The sequence below is a fragment of the Camelina sativa genome, chromosome 14 (genome assembly GCF_030686135.1).
Source record: "Camelina sativa cultivar CO46 ecotype springtype chromosome 14, ASM3068613v1".
NCBI classification, from domain to species: Eukaryota; Viridiplantae; Streptophyta; class Magnoliopsida; order Brassicales; family Brassicaceae; genus Camelina; species Camelina sativa.
The window spans coordinates 12,206,762-12,233,494 of record NC_141893.1 but is presented as its reverse complement, the minus strand read 5'-3'; the positions used below and the strand labels follow the sequence as shown (position 1 = coordinate 12,233,494).

The window sequence follows — 26,733 nt, the reverse complement described above, 5'->3', positions numbered from 1 at the left end:
CCGTTTAACAAACGGTTAAACGGTTACGTTTAAATACGGTTACGGTTCAAGCGTTTACTGTTATATACGGTTACGGTTATTTGATAATATGATACAGTTGATATTAATTGATGATATAATATAATTGATATTATTTATTTATAATTAATATGTTTTTATAGTGTACTCATATTTCTATATATCATATGATTCATATTAAATAAATAATTATTAGTATATTTTATTATGTTTTTAAAATATTATAAACCAAGTAAGGATTTTGGTTTGAGAAGTTTCTAAACGCGTGGATCTAAAACCAAATAAGTATATGGATAAAATTGTCAATAATTGGGTGCATGTGTTGACTATGCTGGTAATCATGAATTTCACAAATTTTATGAGAAAAGAAATGATTTTGTTCTTGGAGTTTGATGGGTTAACTTGTGTGGTAGTCACAAAAAAAGATTTTTCAGTGGAAGAATGTGAAGAAGAAGAAGAAAAAAAGTATAACGAATAACCAAACGGTAAAAGTTACGATGACAATTAACACAAAATTTGACAATGAAAATGACAAGAAAGAATACGAAGAATAAGAAAACATTGAATAAAAAACACGAAAACATAGGTGGTAGCGATCAATTAAATATGAAAACGAGTTAAATTCATGATTATAAAATTGTTTCATTTTTCTGGTGGTCAAAGAAAATGATTTAGGATATGTGAGGTCATCAGTTTGATTTGCTTCGCGTGGACGTCAAGTTAAAATTTTGATTTTTTTTTATCGGATTTGATTTTATAACACAACTGATTATTATATTTTTAAAAATTGTGTATCTGAAATTTAATTTTTTTTCCTTAGTACTAATTTTAATTTTTTATGAGATAATATTTTATTACCGTAATCAATCATATATAATTTTTATCAAAATATATTAAATATATATAATTTTTAGAAAACGAGAATCAAAACATGTGGTGGCAGTGGGATAATGTCTTTCAAAAAATAAAATAAAATCATGTTTTTGTAATATTTTCTCGAAACAAAAAAAATCGCAGAAAGTTTCCATATAATCTATCCTCCTTTGACACAAAAATAAGTTTCTTTTAAATTTTACATAATTTGATCTACCTTATATCATTATTTTTTTATCACATATTTAAAATTACTTCCACTTATGATAATTAAATAAAAAAATCCTTTTCGACTCTGTGAACAAAAAAAGAATTTCCTTTTTAAAATGAATATAGTTATATTTGTTTTTTGGACAATGGAGAATATCAATTTGTTTATTAGCCAAAGAAGAAATTAAGTAGGAGCGTGTGTAACCAACACAGTCGGATAACATGTCTTATTTCAATGAGAGTTGAAGCCGTGGGGTAATGGTGAATTTATCTAGAGAGGTGGTGGTTACACACCTACACCCCATTACGAAAAAAGACATATATGATGAATCACAACCATTGAAGATGACGAAGCCTTTGGTATGGCCAGCATTTTTTGAAAACAAAGAGGCATTGAAATGTCTTTTTTTTGTTTGTTTAAAAAGACTATAAACGATATAGTTGTGTCTCAGCCGTTGTGACGACGATGTAACGAATCTTAAACTTCTTTTTATTATTTGTTAGCAGATTAGAAGCAACATAGTGAATGTTAAGTTAATTTTAATTGAAAGCACTACGTAATGGAAAGAGATTAAAAAAGAAAAACCAATGGCTGCATCTCAAAACATACAAACGGCATATAGCCAGAACATTCGTTGGGGTGATGTAACAAAAAACTAAAGAAACATATGCATACTTCACCTTAAATTTTGCTTTATATATATATATATATATATATATATATATATATATATTATATTGGTAGGTTATCTGAATCTACAACTCGTCTTAATTTATTGTTTTGCTAATGCCGTCTCCCAAAAAAAAAAAAAAAAAAAATCCTGCACACGTGTATAGAGGGTCTGCAACTACATTATATAATAGCCTTTCTACCATAACGTAAACATATAGACCACCAACTACGATCATTTTTCCTAATCAATATGCCACATTGTTTACGATATAAGTGTAACGTCAATAGCTTCTCAAAACAACGCCAGATGTTGATGTAAAAAATTGGTGACTAAGAGAATTAGACACCTATGAATTACAATCTCAACAAAATAGCAGACGTAACAATGGGCACGAGAGATATGTAGGTTTTACATTCAGGGAAAATACTAACCAATATGTTGCGATATGATGCTTGCTCAAAGGAGTATAGAACGAAGATCAACTGCGTTTTAAGATATTGATTAAGGAAATTGGACTTTGTAAACCCAACTATCAGAATACTAATGGGGCAGTTGTAAGAATAGCAACAGTGGCGAGTGGCACTTACGGTGTGATCAACGTTAAACGGAGTTACAATCTATTAGCAAAAGTCCATTATAAAGAGAAAAATCATTTAAAACAGACTCTTCCTAAAATTATGTACGAAAAAAAAGACTTTAAGAAATCTAATATGGCCACCGATCATGACACAATATTTTAGAGATTCCGCCCCCTTGTGCTATATTGATTTCCCTTCCTTTGATAAAAGTTGTGCTTCTTAGTTCTTTTCAAGTTAATCAGGAGAAATTTACTAACCATCAACATAATGAGAAACAAAAGAGAACAAAAATCCAAACTTTTCGTTGGTCTTTCCTTACTATTGCAGAAGAGTGAATAAAACGACAGATATGAAAATGCGAGATGGTAAGACAGTGAATTAATCACACATCATAATGGATGACCCTTTTACTATGAACAATCCACCATTTTAACAACCCAATTCTTCCGTTGTTACCTAGCATTCCAAGAAAAAAATCTTTCTTCATTATATCATTATCCATATCAAAATCTACCGGCAATATTTACAATCCACACCTCTTAGGATTTAATTATCATGTACTAACATAACCTTCCAAAGAAAAAGTTTTCTTAACCAAAAGCCAATACTAAATTATAGGCAATACTACAGAATTGCTATCTATTAGCAAATTGTGTCTCAGCCCATGATAAAGAGAAAAATCATTTCAGACACAGCTTCCTAGAATTGTATTTGGAAAAAATGGAAAAAAACTTCTCATTAAAAATCAAACGTGGCCATAATCTATACTAAATAAAAATAGAAGCTATAAGCTTCTCAAACCGTCCACATAGGATTTTAAACAACCTATCGGGATTTGACATATCACTTATTAACATTTTATATAATTTGCAGAATTGTCTATATTAAGAATTATTTTAAACAACCTATCATGATTTGACATGTCATTCATTAACAATTTTTAAATTTCCAAATTTTTCTAGAAAAAGGAAAATTTTAAATTTATGAAAATAAAAGAACTATGCACAATATCCCACATCGGCTAACAAATTTTTAGACGATGGTTCAAAACCAGTATAAATAAGATTAATATGCTTCCAACAACGAATGAGCAGGAAAGCTTAATTTATCAGGCGTCCAAGTTTAAAAGTTTTATTCGGTTTGATCCGATTTTTTATTTGATCAAATTAAAACTTTAAAAGTTTCATAAAAATATTATAATATTTAAAAAATTAAAAGTTTAAATATTATAAATATTGAAACTTCTAAAAGATTTTATATATTATAATTTTTAAAAGGTTCAAATTTTATATTTCGAAACCTTTTAAAAGTTTAAAATATTATAAATATTTATGTAAAAGTTTAAAAGTTTGTGCTTTTTATTTCTTATGAGCTGTAAAACATATTTTTGTGTATGATTTTATAGATGAGTTGATATTCTTTAATTAATTTTTTATTTTTGGGTCTAAGGAAGAATAATTGACATTGCAAGACCTTGATTTGATGTTTGAGTCAAGTTTTGGGGTTTAAAGAAGAAAGATGGACGATAAACACACATGTTTAATGTTTTATTAGATATACATAGGCATGACCAGGGTTACGGTTGTCACGGTAACGGTTTATTAACCATCGGTTATTGTTAGAAATTTTTTTAACCATAACCATAACCGTTTAATAAACGGTTAAACGGTTACGTTTAAATACGGTTCCGGTTCAAGTAGTTATGGTTATATACAATTACAGTTATTTGATAATATAATACGGTTGATATTATTTGATGATATAATATAATTGATACTATTTATTTATAATTAATATGTTCTTATAGTGTACTCATATTTCTATATATCATATGATTCAGATTAAATAAATAATTATTAGTATATTTTATTATGTTTTTAAAATATTATAAACCAAGTAAGGATTTTGGTTTGAGAAGTTTCTAAACGTGTGAATCTAAAACTAAATAAGTATATGGATGAAATCATCAATAGTTGAATGTATGTGTTGACTATGCTGGTCATCTTTAATTTCCCAAATTTTATGAGAAAATAAATGATTTTGTTCTTGGAGTTTGATGGGTTAACAAGTTGTGTGGTAGTCTAAAAAAAGGTTTTTCAGTGGAAAAATGTGAAGAAGTTGACAAGGAAGAAGAAGAAAAAGAGTATAACGAATAACCAGACGGTAAAAGTAACGATGACAATTACCACAAATTTTGACAATGAAAATGACAAGAAAGAATATGAAGAATAAGAAAACATTGAATAAAAAAACACGAAATCATAGGTGGTAGCGATCAATTAAATATGAAAAAGAGTTAATTTCATAATTATAAGATTGTTTTGTTTTTATGGACGTCCAATAAATTTTATGATTCTTTTGATCAGATTTGAATTTTTAACACAAGTGACTTTTATATTTTTAAAAGTAAAGTTTTCACCAATCAATTGTAATTTAAAATTTTATATAACCTAATATTTCATAACTGTCATCAATCATATATAATTTTTACCAAAATATATCAAATAAACCCACGCGTAGCGTGGGTTCAAAACCTAGTAATATTAAAAAAATTATGCCCCTTTGTGCTATAGATATTGATCTCATGTCCTTTTTTTTTACCTAACATTAATTAAAATAAAACCCCTAGATTGGTTGCCCAAACCGGAAGAAAGGTGTTTACAAACAACGTTTCTGGCAATAACATTATAGAAGAGCGAGCTAAACAATCAGCCTCCTTGGGATCTTGGAAAGGGTGAAAGGAGGCAAGGAGGCACTAAGTTCCTGGAACTCATCAAGAAGCATAGAGAAAGCCGGCCACTCCTCCGGCGCTTGCACCATCGCTAGTAACTCTGCAGAATCCGTCTCGAACCTCCAGCAAACAATTCCTCTGGAAAGGATACACTCCATCGCCCATAATAATGCTTCTAACTCTGAATGAAGTGGGGATGCACTGCGACGTCGACATCTGGCCCATAACTAAAGTCTGATTCTCACCATCACCACACCACCATCCTAGACCTGAATTTGGTTCCATAGCTTTCCACGAACCATCAACTTGACAATGAATTATCATCTCCGGAATGTGCAAGGAATCCGTCGAAACGGAATCAACCCTTTGCATCTCACGTCCTTTTGTTTGTGTACTTTAACTTGAAGAAATTAAATGTAAATGCTATCTTGAGTAAATTATCTAACAGACAACATAAAGACAAACAGCGCACTTAAGAAAAACCAAACTTTTTGTTAATCTATAATCTAATATATGAGAACAAACAAAGGAGGGAACAAAACCAATTTTTCGGAATGGACACTAACAAGTTCATAAAAATATCTTGATATAGAGATTGGTGTCACAATACTACTGTAATCTGACATCAATCTCTAACAATTCTTTGTTTTATTTTTTACTTTTACAAACTAGGATTTAACCCGCGGGACACCGCAAGACTATATTTTTTAATTTTTAAATATTTAAAATGCGTATATTATATTTGTTTGTTGTTTTGCTGTTGTTTTATTAATTTTTAAATTATATATCTATAACTATTTATTGAATTTATGGGACGATTTTAATGTTCATATATGATTTTAAATAAAATGGTTAAGTTTTTTTTGTTTTTTAATATAAATGTTACTATGTTATCTAAGTTTTGACCCGCAATACACCGCTTGATTGTGTTTTTTTTTATGTAGAATAATATAGAGATATGTGAGAAGTAATAGTTATTTTATGTGTTAAATGTATATAAAAATTAATATACGTATTGTGGTGATCAAATATTTTTGCAATCTAAAATGTGCTAAATATATATATTTTAAATATGATAGTCATATTTGAAGAATCATTCGTCGAAGAATTTTTTTTGATATAACTATTTTAAGTTTTTAACACAAAGATTTGATTTTGATTGCACGCTTTATTGTTAGCATTTACTCGTTCTCTTTGTTATCCTTGTTTAGGAAATTGGAGATATTGTTTGTTTCTATTCTCGATTTTAAGCTAATATTATGTATATTTCTTTAATAAATGTATAAAATATTAAATAGAAACTATTAATTAAGTCGATATAATGTAAGGAAACTAACAGATTTTTTCTCTAAAGATCTATTAAAATAGGTTTGAATATTTTTATGGGATTAAAAAATTAATGTGTAGAGTTGTTTGTGGAAAAATCGAAATGTATAGATGTTGTCCAGCTATTTATGGTAATAAACGTATCAAATTAGGTAGATTTAAATAGTTCTATTAATTGAGTTTCTACGAAATGTTATTTTAGGAAAATTGTTAGTGGTTAATGTTGTAAATAAAACATATTAAATAAGCAAATCTTGAAGGGCATAAACCAAAATGTACTTCAAAAATAATAATATAGATACTCTGAAAACAATAAATTTGAAACTTATTTTTGTAGTCCATAAAAATTTATATATAATAAATAAAGAGGTGTAAAATATAAAGGTGTAAAACATAGAGGTGTGAAACAAAAAGGTGCAAAAATTAATAGGTGCAATTCTTAAAATATGGAGTTACGATAAAGAGATGCAAAAATTAAAAGATGCGATAAAGGAGGAGGGAACGACGAAGAGATGCAAAAATTAAAAGGTGCAACTTTTGAATGATAGGAGTACGTCCAAGAGACACGATAATTTGAGGAAAAAGACTTGCACTTGTTGGGATCATTAATAAGTTTCAACCGTTAGATGAAATAATAGTATTAATCTCAGCCGTTGGATTAAAGATCGCGCAAAGATATCACAAATTCTTTGTATATTTGCTATTATATTTATTTGCAAATAACAAAATCACGATTCTTTTCATTGTAATGGTGCTCCAAGTTTTCTTTACATCAAGTATAGAATGGTAATATCATAGCTTTAAGTAAGAATATATATATAGTGAGAGAAGAAGAAAGCCTGTTTCGTTCGGATTCTGTCCAGCAGCTTCAAAAGGAAATGAAGCAGAAGAGTTGGCCCAGTTGAGTCTGGCTCTGCTTGGTGGTTAACGTTAGCTAGTAGCTATCCTGAAAAACAAGTACCCAGTGACTGCTGTGGCACTTCCAAGCATTCCACCAGCAACAACCTGAACACTCTCAGCAAATAGAAAACAGAATCTGATGAGAACAAGAAATCGATTCATACCAAAACGCAGTGAGAAATGATGAAAAGAGCACTTAATATATCAACGGAAGGAAACACAAAAATAGGTTTTGTTCTAGAGTGACATCACCTCACACAAGCCTCCAAAAGGCTCGAAGTCGGTTCCAATTACTCAAACCCCCTTCACTAATTCCTTCAATCCCCATTATTTATACTCATGCTTCCCCCTAACTGTCTAACTACATTCTTGCTAAACCGAATGCAACACATATAAGAATCTCATCTCTTGCTAGTCCTATATGATGATGTCGTAAGTTTTATAATTGAGGACTGGATCATACTGAATTCTATTAGGATGTTCAGCAAAGAGAGAACAGCATGTGATCTGTGATTACATACCTGAGGAGGGGTATGACCGAGAAGCTCACGCAATGGTCTGCTTTCAGCCAGAGGATGTTCTGCAGGAAGTTCATATACAATCTGATTGAGAACCTGGAAAAATGAATCAGACTGAAGAGATCAGGAAGATACAACCATTTCTCAGATGCATTCATAAAAAAAAACAAAAAAAAAACCAGACTTTGTTAAAAAATAGAAGAAACAAAGAGAAGTTAGGAGCAGTGATCAAAAACCTCAGCTTGGCGACCCGCATGTAATCTAACACCAGTAGCATCATACATCACCTACCACCAAGAAACACTCACTCAAATTGAATCCTTCATAACTCAATTGATAAGCTACAAAAAGATAGGAGGAGATGAACAAACTTACAACAGAAGCCAAGATCAAAGCAATGGCAAAATGTGAACCACCAAAGCCCTCTTGTAAGCCAATAGCAACAGCGAGAGAGGTGACAGTGGCTGAATGGGAAGAAGGCATCCCTCCGGAACCAATAAGCTGTTTGAGATCCCATCTCCGTTCTCTATACCTGCGCAGAATCAAGAGAGAGACACACTCAAAGTTCAATCAATCGACTCATTACGAAAAGAGATGATGCATGGGGGATCTAATCTAACATACCAGGAAGTGAAGAGTTTGATGAATTGAGCGATGGTGAAAGCCGTCACAGCAGAAATGAGAGGGTAATTGGTGAAAATTGACAAGTAATGAGTGGTCGTAGCCGTAGATTCCTCCATCGCCGATGATGATTGGATCTCTCGTCAGGCTTCCTCAATCGACAATAATAAGTAAGTCCATTAAAGCGTTCCGTTCTCGTCAGGTTACTCCTCAAAGGAACTCGCTCCAATGTCGTCTACGTCTACCGTTCAATCCTCTTTTGTCTTCCGTTGACCAATTCCTTTTTGGGAAAATTCCATAAAAATACACCAACTATTTTTCTATTACCACTTTAATACACAAATTTTTATCACTTCCAGTTTAATACTCCAATTATTTTCTTTGTCCAGATTAATACTCAAACATTTAGCCGCGTACCCAATTCACAACCACGGATCAATTAGACTTAACGAGACTGTTCACGGTGGTTAACTTCTGTTTGATATGTGGTTAAGTTACTAACCAGGGTTAAAACATAAAACACATGTGCTTATAAATTTCAATTTAGAAAAATCCCCAAATCTAAACCCTAATTTTGATTTTGGAGAAAGGTACGAGCTTCGGGAAAGAGACGATGAATCGAAGCCAAAATTCAAGAAGTGGGTCAAATGCTACTAGCAGAGGAATGAGCTTCGGGCCAAGTAGTGGGGAGGTTTTATGTGACTGTGGCAAGGTGGCGATCATGAAAAAGTCTTGGACCGATGCAAATCCAGGGAGAAGGTTTTACAAATGTGGAGATGCGTGGAGGGGTGTGTGCGATTTCTTTAGTTGGTTTGATGTTGAAAAACCTCACGGGTGGCAAAAAGAAGCTTTGCTAAAAGCACGCGATGTAATTAATGGGAAAGAAGAAGAGTTGAAGAAGCTTAGAGCATTGGTTGAAGGTGGAAACCGGGAAAGGGGTACTGAAAGAGGATCAATGGTTGATAAATCAGAGCTATGGGATGTAATGGAAAAAGAAAACAAGAAGCTGAAAGAAGAAACAACTGTGAAACCAAAGGTATGGGATGCAATGGAGCAGGAAAACATGAAGCTGAAGCAGGAGATTATGGTGAGCAGCGAGAAGGAGAAGATGCTTCGCCAGTGTATCTTTCGAGGTCTTCCACGCTTCCGTTTTGGACCTTCCATTGCGTAAGATTCATTCTTACAAGTCCCACGATTATGTCCAACTTGTTTGCAGTTACCACAAGTGATTGTCCTTCCATGACGAGTTGCTTTATTGGGCTTGATGGGGACTCATGTGCAGGTTTTATCTGATTCTTCCTAGGACGTCCTGGCATCTTCCTGAAACCTGGTACTCCAATGGGTTCCTTATCGGTTTTGTGCCAATAAAGCTCCCCATTAACTGGTTTTATGTTGTTCCTATAATTATCTATCCAAACTCCAGTCCTATAATAGTTAACAACATAACTGCAAATATCCAAAACCAAACGCATAATCAACATATAAAGAAGACATTTTATAGCAATTGATGATGAAAACCTTATTTGACTTACTCTTCCGGTTTATGGCGAATGTCATTGATGACACAGATTACATGATTGCAAGGAATACCAGTGAGGTCCCAACGCTGACAAGCACAAGTTCCCATCCGTAAGCTGACCTCATGACCAGTACCATACAACACAACTTCATATAAGTTATCACTGCTTATGATAATCTTGCAATCTTTGCTGTTTTTGCGATTCACTTCCAAGACATCTGCTATCCTTTGTGGGAATGGCATTATACACTTGCTAGCTTTCTTAAACCTCCGAGCAATGCGCATCATGGCTTGTCTTCTTATGGTTTCCAACATATTAAGAAAAGGCAGTTCTCTAGCTTTTTTGATAGTCCTATTGAAACTCTCTGATAGGTTGTTGCACACATTAGCAGATCTTCCATTTATTGAGAAGAAAGCTCGACACCAATGTTTTGGTTCTGCAGCCAACAAAGCCTCATATGCCTCTCTGTCATATAACCGCAGCTCCTCCATGTGCATTTTATACTCTCCTTCAGTGTAATTGTAGGCCACATTCCAGAAGAAAGGCTTATACTCAAGATCACCAAATCGTTTCTTCCAGTTCCCATACACATGCCTTGCACAATTCCGATGCTCTGTATTTGGGAGAACAGTTGCGAGAGCAATTTGTAAACCCTGCAGAAAACGATATGTCAAATAGTGATAGCAAAGCATTTATGTTGTCTAATTTTTGCTTTTAAACACTTATGTACCTTTTGTTTATCTGAATGGAAAGAATACCCATCCCCTAAACCCAAATCTAAGTCGATCTTCAGCTTTTTAATGAACCATTCCCATGAATCCTTGTCCTCACCCCTAACAACAGCCCAAGCTATAGGATATATTCTATTTTCTGCATCCCTACCAACTGCTGATAGTATCTCTCCTTTCAACTCCCACTTTAAGAAAGCACCATCTAAACCTATCAAAGGGCGACAACATTTGTTCCATGTTCGTCAAAGGAGTTCAAAGCAGACGTAGAAGCGATCAAATACTTGTTTACCATCCTTCTCAACAGTAACAATTTCTGTAGTAGTATTCTTATCAGATCGCAATAACTCAGCTTCATAATCCCACAACTTTGCAAATTGTTGCTCATGGGTTTCCAAAACCATATCTAATGCAATCCTTCTCGCTTTCCTGCACTTATAAATCGAAACTGACACACCGTACATATGCATCAGCTCATCCTTAATATATGTACTTCTTATGTCAGGTCTTCTTCGTGCTTCCTATTTAAACAACTTGGCAATAGTACCTTGTTTCAACATTCTTGCTCTTCCCGTGGCTACATGATTGTGCTTGTCTACATATACTTTAACCATCCACTTTCGCAATGGTTTCTCCACCGAGCAATAAATCCTCCACGGACATTTTGGATCAGTACATATAGCTGCTTGCTTTGTAGACTCCCACCTGTTAAGCTTCACATCATACTGAGTTTTCAAAACATACCTTAACAGTTGATCTTTGAACTCATCTCCATTATTAAATGTCTGCATCAACCAAAAGTATGGAGGCTTATCATAGTCAGTAAGCCCTTTACTCTTCCTTCGCTTGCATTTCTCATCTTTCTTATTAAAATTTGCCCACTCTTCATCGGTATCAACTGGAGATTTCGGATATTCACCCGCATCAATTTCAATCTCCTCTTCACTTTCACTTTCATCATCATCATATGTCTGTGGAACAACACCATATATGCGGGCCTCCTCTTCCGCATTTGCAAAAAAGTTTTCATAATCGTTGATCAACAACTCTCAGACGGTGGATCTTTATTACCAGCTTCCTCAACAACTTGTATATTCTCATCATCACTTTCAGCATGTCTAACATCATCACCAACATCCTTCTTCTTCTTCTTCTTCCTTTTCATTATCAGCATCTTCGCCATCATCTAGGTGTGCTTCAATATTCTTCTTCTTCTTGCTTTTCATTATCAGCATCTTCGCCATCATCTAGGTGTGCTTCAATATCAGCCACATTACCCATAATTGGTGGAGATACACCATGTACAATGTACACATAAAGTTCTCCAACTTCTGCTACTTCTGAACACATCTTTCTGATCTCGTTATCCTTGTCTTCGCATATACATCTTGCCACTAAAATGTTCTCATTTGGTATTCGATACCACACTTGCTCCAAACCCCTCACAATTCCTTGCTTCTCCGTAAATTCCTGGAAAATTGACCATGTCATCAGGTCTGGATCTATGCGATAATCCATCGCCAACTTTCCACCAGAATAAGAGAACTCATTGTCTGTGAGCGTCATGAAACCCCCATAAGTAATATGCATCTTCATCTCGTCGTCGTGACTGCACATATATAAGATGATATTCAGATGAAGAACTCGGAAGAACTCGGATTAGAGAATCTAAAAACTAAAAGATGCAAACAAACAAAACCCCAGAATCGTTAAATTCATACCTCATCCCGCTTGATTTCACTGAAATTGAACTTCGATTCTCGTTAGAACGTCGGACTCGTGTTCTCTTATTTGATTTTGGCTCCTCTCATCTTCAATTTCTCATAGTTGCGATTTACGGTTCATAAATTGGGGATTTAAAACTGTTAAGTGACACTCAAGTTAACTTAACCACATATCAAACGGAAGTTAACCACCGTGAACAGTCTCGTTAAGTCTAATTAACCCGTGGTTGTGAATTGGGTACCCGGCTAAATGTTTGAGTATTAATCTGGGCAAAGAAAATAATTAGAGTATTAAACTCGAAGTGATAAAAGTTTGTGTATTAAAGTGGTAATAGAAAAATAGTTGGTGTATTTTTATGGAATTTTCCCTTCCTTTTTTTATTAAAAGTTTGGCAATTCATATAAACTTTAAAGAATAATGATATTATAATAATAAAATTTTGAATACTTGATGTATTATTATTAGTATAGTTCTACGCAATTCATATATACTGTACATGTTTTATTTTTAAGATTTTAATGCATGATGTCTTTTATTTATAAGTAAAAACATTTAAAAAAAAAGTTGAAAAAGTAATGATTTTGTTGGAGTGATTTTCTAATCTGAAAATATTAGTAATATTTTTTTTTGTCAATCCACTAATAAATTAAAAAAAATCTTTGGTAAGTTGTTCAAGCCGGATGGAAGTAGGTTACAAAAGAAACTACAGACATAAGAGAACGTGAAGAACGAACAAGACAATCCGCCTTCGAATTTGATGCATGAGAATAGTGGGAAGGACTCCTTGCGCAAATTAAACTCATCGAGCAGGTTGAAAAAGGACGGCCAATCTTCAGGGGACTGCACCATAGTGAGTAACTCAGCACAATCAGTCTCGAAACGTTGACAAGCGATCCATGTAGCTCGTATCCGATCCATGGCCCATAACAACGCTTCTAACTCCGAATGCAGAGGGGAGGTGCTTCGTCTTAGACATTGGGCCCCCAACAACAAGGTTCGCTCCTTACTATCGCAACACCACCATCCCAATCCTGAATGCACATCGGTTGCTTTCCAAGAACCATCAATATGAAATCAAGGAGAAGAAACCTGGACATTCAAAGACGGAGATGGAGCTGACATGACTGCCGTAAAAGAGAGCGCCTCTTTCCAGGCTAACTTATCACCCAAAGCCTGCACATTAGATCATTCGCTTCAACGTGTAAACCTTGAAAAACATTCTTATTTTTGGTCTTCCAGATTGCCCATAAATCCATGGTAATTGAAGAAGTTGATCATGATCACCCTGTTCAGAGGCACCTCCCAAAAAACAAAATCCAAATTCGAGTACACCGACTCATATGGGAAACCCTCTGACGAGACCAGAGTTGGATATAAATCCCAAACTTCACACGAGCGAGAGAATTCGAAGAAGACGTGATTAATAGTCTCAACCGCAGAGTTGCAACTTTTACACCAAATATCACATTGGACACCTCAGTGTGCTAACCAATCCATCACATGGAGAGATCCAAACGCAATTTGCCAATAAAATGCTTAAACTTTGTAGCCACATTAAGTTTCCATGCATAAGCTCGGAAAGCTGTACAGGTCGGACCAAACTCTGCCTCCTCAACCATATTCCTTAATAACCTATATCCCGAATTAACGAAATATCAGCCGGATTTTGTAAAATGCCATACCAACCGATCTAGCTTAAAATACTTACTAATCGTTATACTCTGAATAATAGCGATGTCTTCCGGATCCATAAACTCCTGGAGAATTGGCAAGTGCCACTCTATAGTGACATGATTAATTAGATGATTTACCATCAAATTAGGGTGTAATGTCCTTCCCATACCATTCGCTGGTCGGGGTTCCTATCAGGATTACATGGATCTCACAATACCAAAACGTTACACCCCAACCCAATCGTCCATCGCATACCTTGTTCCACCAAAGCTTGGGTCAAGAAGATACTTCTCCAACTAAATGACGGGAAATACGGTTTTTTCGTCAAAAGAGGATGTGTATTCTGAAAATACCTACCCCTCATTACTCGTGCCAACAATGAGTAGGGAAATTGAATTAAACACCAATACTATTTAGCCAACATCGCATTATTAAATTAATCTAGAGCCCTAAAACTAAGCCGCCATCACTTTTATCTTTACATACTTTATCCCACGCAAACCAATGTAAACCTCACGTTGTATCATTTGAGCTCCACCAAAACCTTCAAATGGCATCGTTAATTTAGACGTCAAATTCTGAGGGAGTTTAAATCATGACATAACATGAATTGGGAGAGCTAAAGCCACTGATTTAATCTGATCTTCCTGCCCACCTTTCGTCAAGTACTTCGCAGACCAACCATTCACCCAATCCTTTACCTATCCAACATTTATCAAATCGAAAGGTCTGGGAATGCCGCTCAACAGATTTCTCACAACTCGCTAGAATTGGACAATGATCATAACCAACCATCTTATTATATAAAGTTTGGTTCTCAAAGTTAGTAATTCACCAGATCGTGACACGTGTTAGTTTTAACGATCATATATCAAAGTTAAAAACTCACCACATCGTGACACGTGTTAGTTTTAACGATCATATATCAAAGTTAAAAACTCACCAGATCGTGACACGTGTCAGTTTTAGTGATTAAATATCAAAGTTAGTAACTCATCAGATCATGACACGTGTCAATTTTAACGATCAAAAATCACATATCAAATATAGTAACTCATCAGATCGTGACACGTGTCAATTTTACGATTAGAATTCACAGTTTTCAAGCTTGGTGAAACGATGCATAAGATAATTGTAATCCTATTATATTAAAAAAACTTTGTTAATCCTAAAAGAAAAATGATTGTAATCCTATGTAAGCAAATAGACGATGACATATTCTTTACCAAACAAAATAATTTCTACTAGCTTTGATTTTCATGGAAGAATTTTTTTCTTTGTTTTTATTAACCTTTTGGTAAAATAGAAGATTAATATATGCATCTTCTTTTTTCTACTACTGCATTTGAAAATTTATTGTAGTAGTTTAGATTATTTTTAATTTATATTTTTATCTTTGAGTTATTTGAGATTCATATATTATTGTGCTTATAATTTTTTATTATTTCTTTAATTATGTCAAATTATTTTTCTTCTAATTTCTCAACCTTGATTAGTAAGAATTATTTCAATTTAACATTAATTGCTGGAGCAACCCACTTTGAGATATCTAAAAGACATGAAAATGTTCTCTCCACACATAAGGAGGGCTGAGCCGAGGTTCTCCCTATGGTGGAGGAGGTTGGACGCAAGGTTATCTTCCTAAGGGAAGAAGGCAGGGCGAAGGTTCTCTCAATGGTGGAGGAAGTTGGACGCAATGTTCTCTCCAAAAGAGAGGAGAGCAGAAATGAGGTTCTATTCACGGTTAGTCATACACTATTATGATTTAATTTATTTTTTATTCAAAATATTTTTTTGAGCCAACAATTTTAGTGACTAAAGAAACTATGCAAAAGTAAAAGTAAAGACACATATAATAGTTGACTTAATTTGTTCATATAGACATTTTCTAAGTGGTGGTATATAATATATTTGTAACATACAATATACCTAGGTGTAAAAAATACACTTTTAATGGTAACATGCATAAAATATTTGTATATAAACATAAATCAGTGTATTATAGCAAAAAAAATATAAATAATATATAATAAATTTTAATATATTTATATTACATTTTGTTTTATTTATAAAACTTTAAACTCGCACATCGGACGGATCTTTATCTCGTATTTAAATAATCAACCCTTGAATGAAGAAAGAGACAATGCCAGTCTTCATTTCCTAGCACGCGATCTAGCCGACATCTAACAACCTGATTATTGCGCCTATTATCACGCCAAGATAATTGTTCGCCTATTAGTATTTTTTATGTTGATTTTATAATTTTCAACACATGTAATGAGCATGTGAAAACATAAACAGTTTGAAATAAATAATAATTTATCGGAATAAATCCTCAGTTATTTGGTAAGAATGTTTGGATATCTTTATTTTTTATTTAATAAATTTCACTCATTTGAATTTAGTTTTGACATGAGGTGAAATTAGTACTTGTGAGATAACTACATATCAAATATATCTTAAATAATGTTGATTTATTTGTCACTAATTATATTATGTTACTTTTTAATTTTATTCTAAATTCTAACTAAGATATAGATTTGATATGATATATTAATTGTGTTTGATATAAAATGTTTAGCTCTATGAATTAAGATGAAATGTGTAAAAATTAAAATATAGTTTATTATGTTGGTCTAGATATTTAAATTTTATTAAATGGAATATAAGATGTTCAAATTCAATATTAAAATTACAAGATAAGATATAAAAACGACAAATATGTTATTGCTAACATTTCAATTATTCTGAATACAAATTTTGTAATTTTGATCCGCACTATTGTGCGGGCCTTATCTAGGGATATATAAACTTTGACGAGCATAGGATATTTTCTCATTTCTTTTGAGATTTTTCAATTCAATTATTGCATAAGAAAATAAGAAGAGAAAAAAGTGTTTGAATAAAATTGATTGCAGTAATTGATTTTTTTCCTTTTTTTTTTTGGTATTAACTACTTTAGTAAACTAATCTACAAGTATAAAACAATTGGTAGGTAACAAGTAGCATTTTTTTTTTGCGGAAAACTGTTTTTCATCATCTGTTTTAAGGGTTAAGTAATTCTTAAAGTTGTTTATAAGTTGTTCAATACTAAATTGATCAAACACATATAAAACACACAACACACTATTCTACTAGCTTTGAAGATTTAAACATGTTAGCTCAGCGTTGTTCTGAAGCAAGTCCTCCTGATGGGGCTCTAGCAGTCACATTTATGAAACATCAGGTTTGTATTTATAATGGTTACCAAGTTAATAGTGGATTTTTGTTTTTGATTATTGAAAATTAATAGAGATTGTTACATGGACATTAGATTGCATCCATTCTCTACCTATGACATGTTTATCAACAAGATAAAAAAACTCCAATGTCGAGTGGAAGGAAACCATTTATTTTCAGCAATCCTAAAAACAATGATCCTAAGGAGAACAAAAGGTTAGTTTCTTTTCATTGATTCTTTTATATTTGTATCAAGGTTTTGTATGAGTTTTAATTAGTAAAATGATCAATCATTAGATTCAACGCATGACAGTGAAAGTATAATATCTTTACCTCTATTGAGTTGAAAAATTGGATTTTAGTAAGGAGGAACGTGATTTCTATACAAAAATGATTTATTTGTAACTGCCTCTTTTCGTTCTATTTTTGTTCTATTTTTTATATGATGTTGTTATTAACTTTTATGGTCTTATGACTATTTGTGGTCCGCTCATCTCTATATCATTAAAAGAGAAGTACGTTTGTGAAAATGTCTGAAATCCTCAATCTATTTACTGAAATTGCCATTCAATCTCACAAAATGGAAAGCGTTTCTGGAAATCAGGAAATGTACAATCGTCTGAAATCATATTTGCGACATTACCCGAACCGTTTCTGAGGGGATCCGCACATTTTCAAAAGAAACCCGGATTTATGATAGTTGGGCTACGCGGAAATAGCAAACACCTGTTTAAAAAAAACAAAAAAGGCCGGCAATTGGACAATAACTTCAAATAAAAGTTGGCCCAACATTAACAATAAACCGTAAATTTCACCAACCCAAACAAAGAATATGCTATATATTCGACTAATTACTAAAATCCTTAATTTTCCATAATCATCACTGAATCAATCCCTAAAATTATTGCATAGTAATATCACAAAATCCCTAAAAATTAGTACCAAATAATTTAAACTTCCCTAAAATAAATGTTAATTATGCGAATAATCCTTTTTTGTTAATCGTATCCAAGATTTTGTGCTTGCACACGGAGTCTATCATTTATCAATTCTAACATAAACACTAAGGTGTCAATTACCTATAAATATCCTCACGAAACGCATAGACCACATCATCACACATTCACCATTTCTCAAATACAAGCTTTGAATCACCATTTCTCATATACAAGCTTTGAACACACATACCTCGTAATGGCTACATCCTACCCCTTCCTTCCTCTGAGACAGGGTTCAAGCCTTACAAGACTTCATGGAAAGTGCAACATACCTCGAAGACATATAAAAAGTGTTTGGTGAAACCTATGACATGGTACTGGCAAAGATCTTATATTGTTGTATACATACATACACATTCATTATTCATGTTAAACCTAACCTACTGTTATGTTATTTTCAGGGTACAAAGTTGACGCTTCTGTGAAAAAGGATCTGATGAACATGTTCTTGATATTCAATAGGAGAAGTCATGCAAGTAAAATATGAATTTAATATTCGAATGTACCCATCTGACTCTATATGAAATGTGAGATTTAGAGGTTAGAAGCAACTCTGACCTCCTTATCATTCTATGCGAGAGTAGGTAGATCGTTGTGAACTTGGAAGACGTGTAGGGTGAGAGAACCAGCCAAAGTAGCAGCATTCCTTGACAGGAAAATGACATCATCTCTTTTAACTTCTTCAACATGTGTGTTTGTTTGGGGCGTGAGTTTTACAATATATCCATCTAAATGTCTAAACTTTATTATTGAGAAACCATCAAAGTATATTTGTAAGATTTTATTTATTTAACCTAAAGCCTAACTGTTGTTGTTTCACTACCAGTTATTGCCCAACAAATATATAGTGTCTCTTTTCTTCACTGCTTGAAAACATGAAACAAGAACATCCATCACACACCTATATTAGTACACGCGGTTTGTCCCGCACTGTTTACTTATATAATATCATCTCCTACTATAAGGGTTATATAATATCATCTCATACTATAAGGGTCATAGAGTAGCTTGGCACGCCCATTAAAATTAAGGGGCTTCTTGGTTTTGAGTACATAGACTACAAGATTGGATGAAAAAAACATTATCGGTTGATCCAGTCGAGGAAGGTGGTACTGGCGGGACTTTACGGGTTTGAATGGTAGCTGTGGTCAGGGCGGCCAAATCCGTCTGCGGTCTGGACCGCTCTATTTTTGGGGCGGTCTACAGACCGCTGTGGACCAACTCTATTTGTATGCAAAAACGGTTCGCAGTTGGTCCACAACGGTCTTATCTCTGTTTTATTTGGACCGCACCACTGCAGACTATATTTGCCGAATGGTAAATAAAAAGCGGTCTAGTCCACAGACGGATTTGTCCGCCCCAACCGCAGCAACCATTCACACTCTACGTCTCTGTTCGGCTGAACTTTTTTTTTGGCCCAACACAAAATATAATAAATCTTAGATTTAATCTTATAAATTAGATGGTTACTACATTAACCAATGTCACCGTAAATTGTTGTTGGCTGTAGTTAGATCATATTTAATTGTTTTACATTTTAGATTCTAAATTAAACCATATTTAAATATTGCCATTTATATTAAACTTACAAGTATTATTATGATATACAAATTAAATTATAAGTACTATTGTTAAATAACAAGTATTATGATTCAATCTTAGACCAAAATTATTATAAGTCTTGAAATAAGTAAAAAATATGGCTTCCGAAAATATTATACTCATTTTTTAACATGTCATTTATTTTAATTTTTGATCTTATACTTAATCGGATCTTGATCAAAAGATTCCCTTTAAAAAAACGGGTCATGTAATTTGTGTTTTTGTTTTGCAAAACCACTAGGATTATACAAAATTGATAAATGTAATTGGTTATCACTTCTGAAAATATAATATCATTACTATTTCTAATGTAATAATTTCATGATATAAAAGATAATTGACATTAAATAACAAAAATATATGATTATCTTTTATTTTCTAAAATATAGTATAACATTGAAATCATAAGTTATGTTTTAAACCAAAAAATTTTGTACCTTGATGGATCGCATGTTAATTAGTATCCACATTTAGACCTATTAATTAAAGTAAAGTGTGTTGGACGAATGCAACTGCGGGTCTAAATATTTTAATAAAAAATAAATATATTTTATATATATTACCGTAGGATATTTTTTGGTGGGTTAAAATCTTTAAATCCGTTGCGGGACAAATCTAGCATGATGGATTTGAACTATTAAACGAACACTAAAACTTTTAATTTATTTCTTATATTGTATTTTTATTATATGAACTACAAAATATATCAACGCATCTCAAAAACAAAATTTTATATTGTTCCAACTAAGACTTCAAAATTAAATATTAAAAATATATATTAAAAACATAATAAATTTTAAAATCGTTCTGCGGTGTACCGCGAGTTCAAACCTAGTTGAAGTGGAATGATTTTACTAGATAGCAAATCTTGAAAAAATTGGTTAGTAAGCATAATATTTTGAAAAATCCTACAATTATGATTTAGGGGATGTTATTGGATTCTAATTTATAAAGATTTTTGAAGAGTTCAACAAAATCGTTTAAAAGTGAATAAGTAAAAGATTGTTAATTAGTTTTTTAAAATCTTGTAAAGTACTCCAAACAATCGCTGTATTTTTGTGATACTTTCCATGATTTTATTTTATAAAGAAAATGTCTAATATCATGAACCAATAACATAATAATTGAATTCATTAACAATCATAGATTTTTTTTTGTTTTAATTGAATAACACAAAACTTTTAATAAATTTATAAAAGTCTGAATCTAATAACCCAAATTATTTAAGATTTTAAATGATTTTTTTACAAAATCTAATAACACTAAACTTTAACAGAGTTTAACAAAAATTTGATCTAATAACAACAGATTCCACATAACAATTAAAAATTTTAAAATTCTATTCAAATTTTAAACGAATAATTCCAACTTAGAATTTAAATAAAAAAATATACTCCTAAATTATCGTGTATAGGAATTAGTTTCCATTAGCTATTATATGTTATCGATTTTGTTTATGACAATCTTACCAAATATACATTTGAATTTGATATATTCGCATTAATTGAAATTCGATATATATACATATATGTCATCGTAATCAAAAAGAAGAACTCTTGCCAAATATGGTCTACGAAAATAACCTGCCTTATTGAATGTAATGCTAATGATACACATATATATATATATATGCTCATGTGGATATTAATATCACTATAAGTTAATAAAATATTATGTACCCAACATTTTTAATATCACTATAAATTAATAAAATATTATAATTTTAATATTATTAATTTATAGAGATTTTACTTATACCCTATCCCTATGTGTAGTAATCCTGAAGAAAAAAAGAAAAACAAAAGATATCCATTGTCATTTGTACTCATAATTAATTATAGTCGGGTCATAAATGCTACATAATACATTAATGCGGGTTGGTAATTTGGTATACTCGGTTCAACCACCTCGTCGAGTCACGCTCGCCGCCCCCTGCTCCCCCAACTACACACAAAACCTCGTTTGTATCGCTCTTACAAGAAAAAAACTTTATATAAAATTAGTAAAATTAAAGAAGAAGACGTTCCTCGTTTGTATCTCCCACTGAGTCAGTCGATCTTTCAGATTTCTCTATCTCCACTCCCCCCCCCCCCCCCACCATTAACCACTAGTTTCTCCGGGATCTTCCGTGCCATGGCCACCACCGTCGCTGGAACGAGGCTCGTCTCCTTGAAAGCCGTCGGGAAGCTCGGTTACCGTGAGATCTCTCAGGTCCGTCAATGGACTCCGGTTCACTCTGCGATGCCTCAATTCGGAATGCTGCGATGTGGATCGCGTCTCCCTTTTACAACCTCTGGTAATGGTATTATCTAAAATAATTCATTCCTCTTTCTCTCTTCCTTTTAGATTTTGATTTCTCATCATCGTTGTGGAACGCAAACGCAGTAGTTGTGAGAGCTCAAGCGACCGCTACTGAGCAATCACCAGGCGAAGTTGTTCAAAAAGTTGAATCTCCAGTGGTCGTTATCACTGGTGCTTCTAGAGGGATTGGCAAATCAATTGCTCTAGCCTTGGGTAAAGCTGGCTGTAAGGTTAGGGTTTACATATTTTTCTCCGTAGTTTGTGGTACTCAATAGTCTTAGTTCTCCTGTCTAGTTGGGTTTGGGTTCTAGTGTTTTAGTTCTACACAAAGAAAACCAAAGTAGAGGTGCTGATATGGAAGCAAACATTGTGTTTGTGTTGCAGGTCTTGGTGAATTATGCTAGGTCAGCGAAGGAGGCTGAAGAAGTTTCTAAACAGGTATGTGATTGTCCACCCTGATTTGGAGTGCAATTGTTTTGTTAGACTAGTAAAATCATAGGTATTAGGTATGGAGGGATGTTGTTATTGTTACGAAAAGAATTGTTGCACCTTTACAGTTTAACAGTGATGATTGCTTGAATCAGTTTTTTGGTTTCTGGGACAAGAGATTTAATATTCTGGCCCTGGAAAATGTTTCATTATTCTGTTTCTTGTTGCTATTTGCTTCTCAAAGTATTGTTTTCTTCTGCAGTGTCACTATTCCATGTTATTTCTGACTTTTTATTCTTTTTTTGAACTGTAGATTGAAGAATATGGTGGCCAGGCTATTACTTTTGGGGGTGATGTTTCAAAAGCAGCTGATGTGGACGCGATGATGAAAACCGTGAGCGATCCACTGTACACCACTTTATATTCCTTAATCCTTATACATCTTAATCATTTTCCTTTTGTTCTTTTTCTGCAGGCTCTTGACAAATGGGGAACCATTGATGTCGTGGTTAACAATGCAGGTAAATGAGAAACCTTGGATCCCATTGATTTTTATTTAGTACCTTACTTACATGGCCACATATTTTCAGGAATTACTCGGGATACCTTGTTAATACGAATGAAGCAATCACAATGGGACGAAGTGATTGCTTTGAATCTCACTGGTGTATATCTCTGTACTCAGGTTTGTATTCCTACAATCCTGCTAAAATTTTGATACTTGGATTTTCAGGGACTGATACTCATTTACTCTCTTTAGGCAGCAGTAAAGATCATGATGAAGAAGAAAAAGGTAACACTTCTCTTAGCCTTCTACATATTCTCGCAATTGTCTCCACGTTTTATTACTTGTCATATGCCGTGTCACCCGTCTATATCCTCGCACTGTTTGTCATTGGTTTCGACATGTTACTCCTTCCCTCCAGCATAACAAGAAATGATATATAAAAAGACAAATATGTTTTCATTTGAGCTCTTTTAGAAGATTAAGAAGTGATATGAAGACAAGCTTAATTTATATAGTGTACTTCTGCATACGATCTTGCAGGGAAGAATCATCAATATCTCGTCAGTTGTTGGACTCATTGGCAATATTGGTCAAGCAAACTACGCTGCCGCTAAAGGTGGAGTTATTTCGTTTTCCAAGACTACTGCCAGAGAAGGTGCGAGCAGGAATATCAATGTATGCGACCTATCTCCCTCATCAAATTCGTCTTTTTTATAAAAAAATAAAAAAATCCTGGACTATCTCCCTCATCAAATTCGTCTTTTTTATAAATAAATAAAAAAATCCTGGACGTGATTTTGAAACTTGGCCTGTCGACAATATGCTCTATTCCAGGTCAACGTGGTTTGCCCCGGATTCATTGCATCTGACATGACTGCTGAGCTTGGAGAAGACATGGAAAAGAAAATCCTGGGAACAATCCCACTAGGTAATGGAGATTTTATCTTTTACATTTGTTGCAGGGTAATTTATGTGGATTAGGATGCATCTGAGACATCAAAAATTTATTATATAAAAAATATTCTGATACAAAGCAAAACGGTTTGGTTGTCAGGACGGTATGGAAAACCTGAAGAAGTGGCTGGCTTGGTAGAGTTTTTGGCTCTCAGTCCTGCAGCCAGTTACGTAACCGGACAGGTTAATAACTCATACTCCTTTCAATTAAAGATTTGGTGATTAACCTTAGTTTTTGATTTATGTTAGCGACCTAACCATTGTTTGTTAATATCACTGGTTTGCAGGTATTCACCATTGATGGAGGTATTGCTATCTAGACATCTGGTGTGATGTAGCTTTTGTTTAGTTAAAACAATTTGGTAAAGAGACAAAGTTGAATTCTATTTCTAGCATTTGGTCGGATTTCTATTTTGCAATTTCTGTTTAGAAATATCTAAAAACTCACTACTTAAACTACGTATTTGGCCAATTTCAGAATTCGACTATTTACAATCGCTCATTATAATGTCTTTGTTCATAAAGTGTTACTTTATTTATCATCTAAACTTCTCCAGTATGTATCTTAAAACAAAACCAGCACTAATAAGGAACGCATAAGTGTGGAAGGGGGGAAAAGAATGTCTACCTATCATTCCCCTATGTTAAATTGCTCAAGCACAACCAAAACCCACACAAATTGTACCCAAAAAACAATCCAAAAGCAACCCCACGTAAAATTCAAATGTTTTAATTAACTTTTGGGTCTATAGTGATCCAATGTGGATTTTCAATTTTGCCTTGTGAAGACCACGATACAGGCCAATTAACGCCATTATATTTCTATACCTTGAGTCGCCTAGGACTACATAACAAGCTGCCGTTTGAGACGTAGGCTAAGCATAAGTTGTTCACTCTGCTTCTTACCCTTTTGTAGGTATAATTCCTAAACTCAGAGTCTTGCCCACAAGAGCGAAGCATCCCCGCTTCTCATAGAAGGCTCTTCTGACAATAGCTACGCGATCAACATCCTTACCAACTCGAGCCTCGCATGAGTCCTTGTACCTTATGTAGAAAATCGCAACATTTTTGCCGTTGAATACCGGATCCACATCCTGGGGAGTAGTATCTTTAGCCACTTGGACAATCTGCAAGTTGGACAGATCATGATCCATAATGGTGCCCCTATTAGTCGTGGCAACTGCAAGTTCCAAGTAGAGACGAAGGCAGTCAATATCGTCTTGCAGCTCTGATTCATTCAGCTGCAAAAAAAAAAAGAAGAAGAAAACATTACTACTAAGTAACTACTAGTTTGATCATGAGCAAAAAGCAAAAACTCACGGCAAACGTGTGAAAGTTGATCATGAGCTTACCACGTAATATCGGTCTGAATGTTCAAAAGGATCCTCTGGTGGCCACTCAGGCATGGTATCCATGAGGAAGAAGTTTTTATACGAGCTGCTGCTGCTGAGTCTCTTGGTTTCCCCTGTACAAAAAATAGAATCAGCAATGTTAAAGTGAGACTTGGTTGTTGTATATAACCACCAACACAAAGTCTCTTTGTAAATTTACCTAGAGGTCTAGCAAAACTGCACCACACAGCAAATTTACCATACGATGTTTCATAAACAGTAGTTTGAAAAGGTAAAAGCGCGAGATCATTCATGGCTTCCAAAGTTATGTCGTAAGGGCAAGCAGAAGAATGCGTGGACTGGTTGTATTTCATTACGCTACTGAGCTGTAAGTTTTTCCCCTAATTTTCATCAAGAAATTAAAGCAAATCGAGATTGAATAATTAATAAGAAACAATACATAGACAAATTTATAAGAAAGAAAGCCGCGAGTGATAATCACCTGGAGCAAATTGTAACGATGAAGGCCGAGCCTAGCATAAAGGGTGACTAAGCGAGTACAAGGCTCAGAATACTCATTACAGATGATTTCAAGTCCAAAACGGATTGGTCCTCGTCTTCGAAAGATGGAACACTAGAATTAAGCGAGAAGAAAGATCGGATCAGGATGAGAGGATTGTGTGACAAGCAAAGATAAAATTACGAGTAGATGATGAAAAAGTATTACTTGGGATTCTTTCTTAACCCTATAATTTTTCCTCCGTTTGGTCTTCTCCCTCTCCTCTGTCACGGCCACCATCGTCTCCTTATCCTCTGGTACGGCCATCATCTTCTCTCCTTGTTCCAAATTTCGCCGGAAGCGAGAGCGGCGCTGATGCTTTTCCTTTTTTTTTTTTTGGGGTCGATTTAGGTTTTGTCCACGCAATAACAAATATTTACTTCGCTTAGCCAAAATGGCAAAGTTGCCGATTTCTCTATCAGATAGAATTTGATGGAAGGACGTTTTGTTCTTGGTCTGCCGTTTTAGACGTAACTCGTAAGCTCCTCTACAAAGGCTACATGCATGTGGTATTCACAACTTCACAAGCAACAGTAGTATGTATCAACAAAAACATGGTATAAAATCAAGATATTTTTGGTAATTAAGCCAAAATATATACTTCCCGTGAACCATGAATGCTTGGCTGGAAAGAAACAAATATCTCTACTACGTTACTGGCCATGGTAACATTGGATCTAGACGTGTCATCTAATTCCCGTGCACGTTCTTGCATAAATAAATTACGAAATCA

At 33.7% G+C, this 26,733-nt stretch overlaps 2 protein-coding genes and 2 pseudogenes across 5 annotated transcripts; 1 reads left to right on the top strand and 3 right to left on the bottom strand.

Moving 5' to 3' along the window:
* Positions 1-7,086: 7,086 nt before the first annotated feature.
* On the bottom strand, positions 7,087-8,811 carry LOC104741327 (uncharacterized). Its single transcript, XM_010462164.3, has 5 exons — positions 8,453-8,811; positions 8,204-8,360; positions 8,065-8,115; positions 7,832-7,924; positions 7,087-7,415 (listed from the first exon to the last, which is right to left on the bottom strand). Exons 1-5 carry the CDS (start codon positions 8,566-8,568, stop codon positions 7,341-7,343), a joined length of 492 nt encoding a protein of 163 aa, XP_010460466.1. The 5' UTR covers positions 8,569-8,811; the 3' UTR covers positions 7,087-7,340.
* Positions 8,812-9,277: 466 nt separating this feature from the next.
* LOC147928101 (uncharacterized) lies at positions 9,278-11,488 on the bottom strand (annotated as a pseudogene).
* Positions 11,489-21,703: 10,215 nt separating this feature from the next.
* On the top strand, positions 21,704-24,612 carry LOC104741326 (3-oxoacyl-[acyl-carrier-protein] reductase, chloroplastic). 3 transcript variants are annotated; one of them, XM_087485665.1, is made up of 11 exons: positions 21,704-22,214; positions 22,307-22,449; positions 22,604-22,657; positions 22,962-23,042; positions 23,124-23,169; positions 23,239-23,333; positions 23,409-23,441; positions 23,697-23,831; positions 23,991-24,084; positions 24,211-24,293; positions 24,398-24,612. In XM_087485665.1, the coding sequence occupies exons 1-11, from the start codon at positions 22,052-22,054 to the stop codon at positions 24,428-24,430; spliced, it is 960 nt and encodes a 319-aa protein (XP_087341791.1). In that variant the 5' UTR covers positions 21,704-22,051; the 3' UTR covers positions 24,431-24,612. The 3 variants fall into 3 exon arrangements, with proteins under 3 accessions (XP_087341791.1, XP_087341790.1, XP_087341789.1); XM_087485664.1 differs by having other exon boundaries at positions 21,752-22,214; positions 22,304-22,449; XM_087485663.1 differs by having other exon boundaries at positions 21,788-22,220; positions 22,304-22,449.
* A 192-nt stretch (positions 24,613-24,804) lies between these two features.
* LOC104743553 (UPF0725 protein At3g25080-like) lies at positions 24,805-26,732 on the bottom strand (annotated as a pseudogene). The gene is made up of 5 exons (XR_015580566.1): positions 26,169-26,732; positions 25,944-26,075; positions 25,662-25,842; positions 25,463-25,575; positions 24,805-25,351 (listed from the first exon to the last, which is right to left on the bottom strand). The product of XR_015580566.1 is annotated as a UPF0725 protein At3g25080-like (transcript).
* Between the last annotated feature and the right edge of the window lies 1 nt (position 26,733).

Coding starts and splice junctions, on each gene's coding strand:
- LOC104741327 (XM_010462164.3), bottom strand. CDS start 8,568: ATGGAGGAATCTACGGCTACGACCACTCATTACTTGTCAATTTTCACC. Junction 8,361..8,452: donor ATCAAACTCTTCACTTCCTG/GTATGTTAGATT, acceptor GATTCTGCGCAG/GTATAGAGAACGGAGATGGG. Junction 7,925..8,064: donor ATGCGGGTCGCCAAGCTGAG/GTTTTTGATCAC, acceptor TCATTTTTCCAG/GTTCTCAATCAGATTGTATA.
- LOC104741326 (XM_087485663.1), top strand. CDS start 22,052: ATGGCCACCACCGTCGCTGGAACGAGGCTCGTCTCCTTGAAAGCCGTC. Junction 23,334..23,408: donor GTGTATATCTCTGTACTCAG/GTTTGTATTCCT, acceptor TACTCTCTTTAG/GCAGCAGTAAAGATCATGAT. Junction 24,294..24,397: donor CCAGTTACGTAACCGGACAG/GTTAATAACTCA, acceptor ACTGGTTTGCAG/GTATTCACCATTGATGGAGG.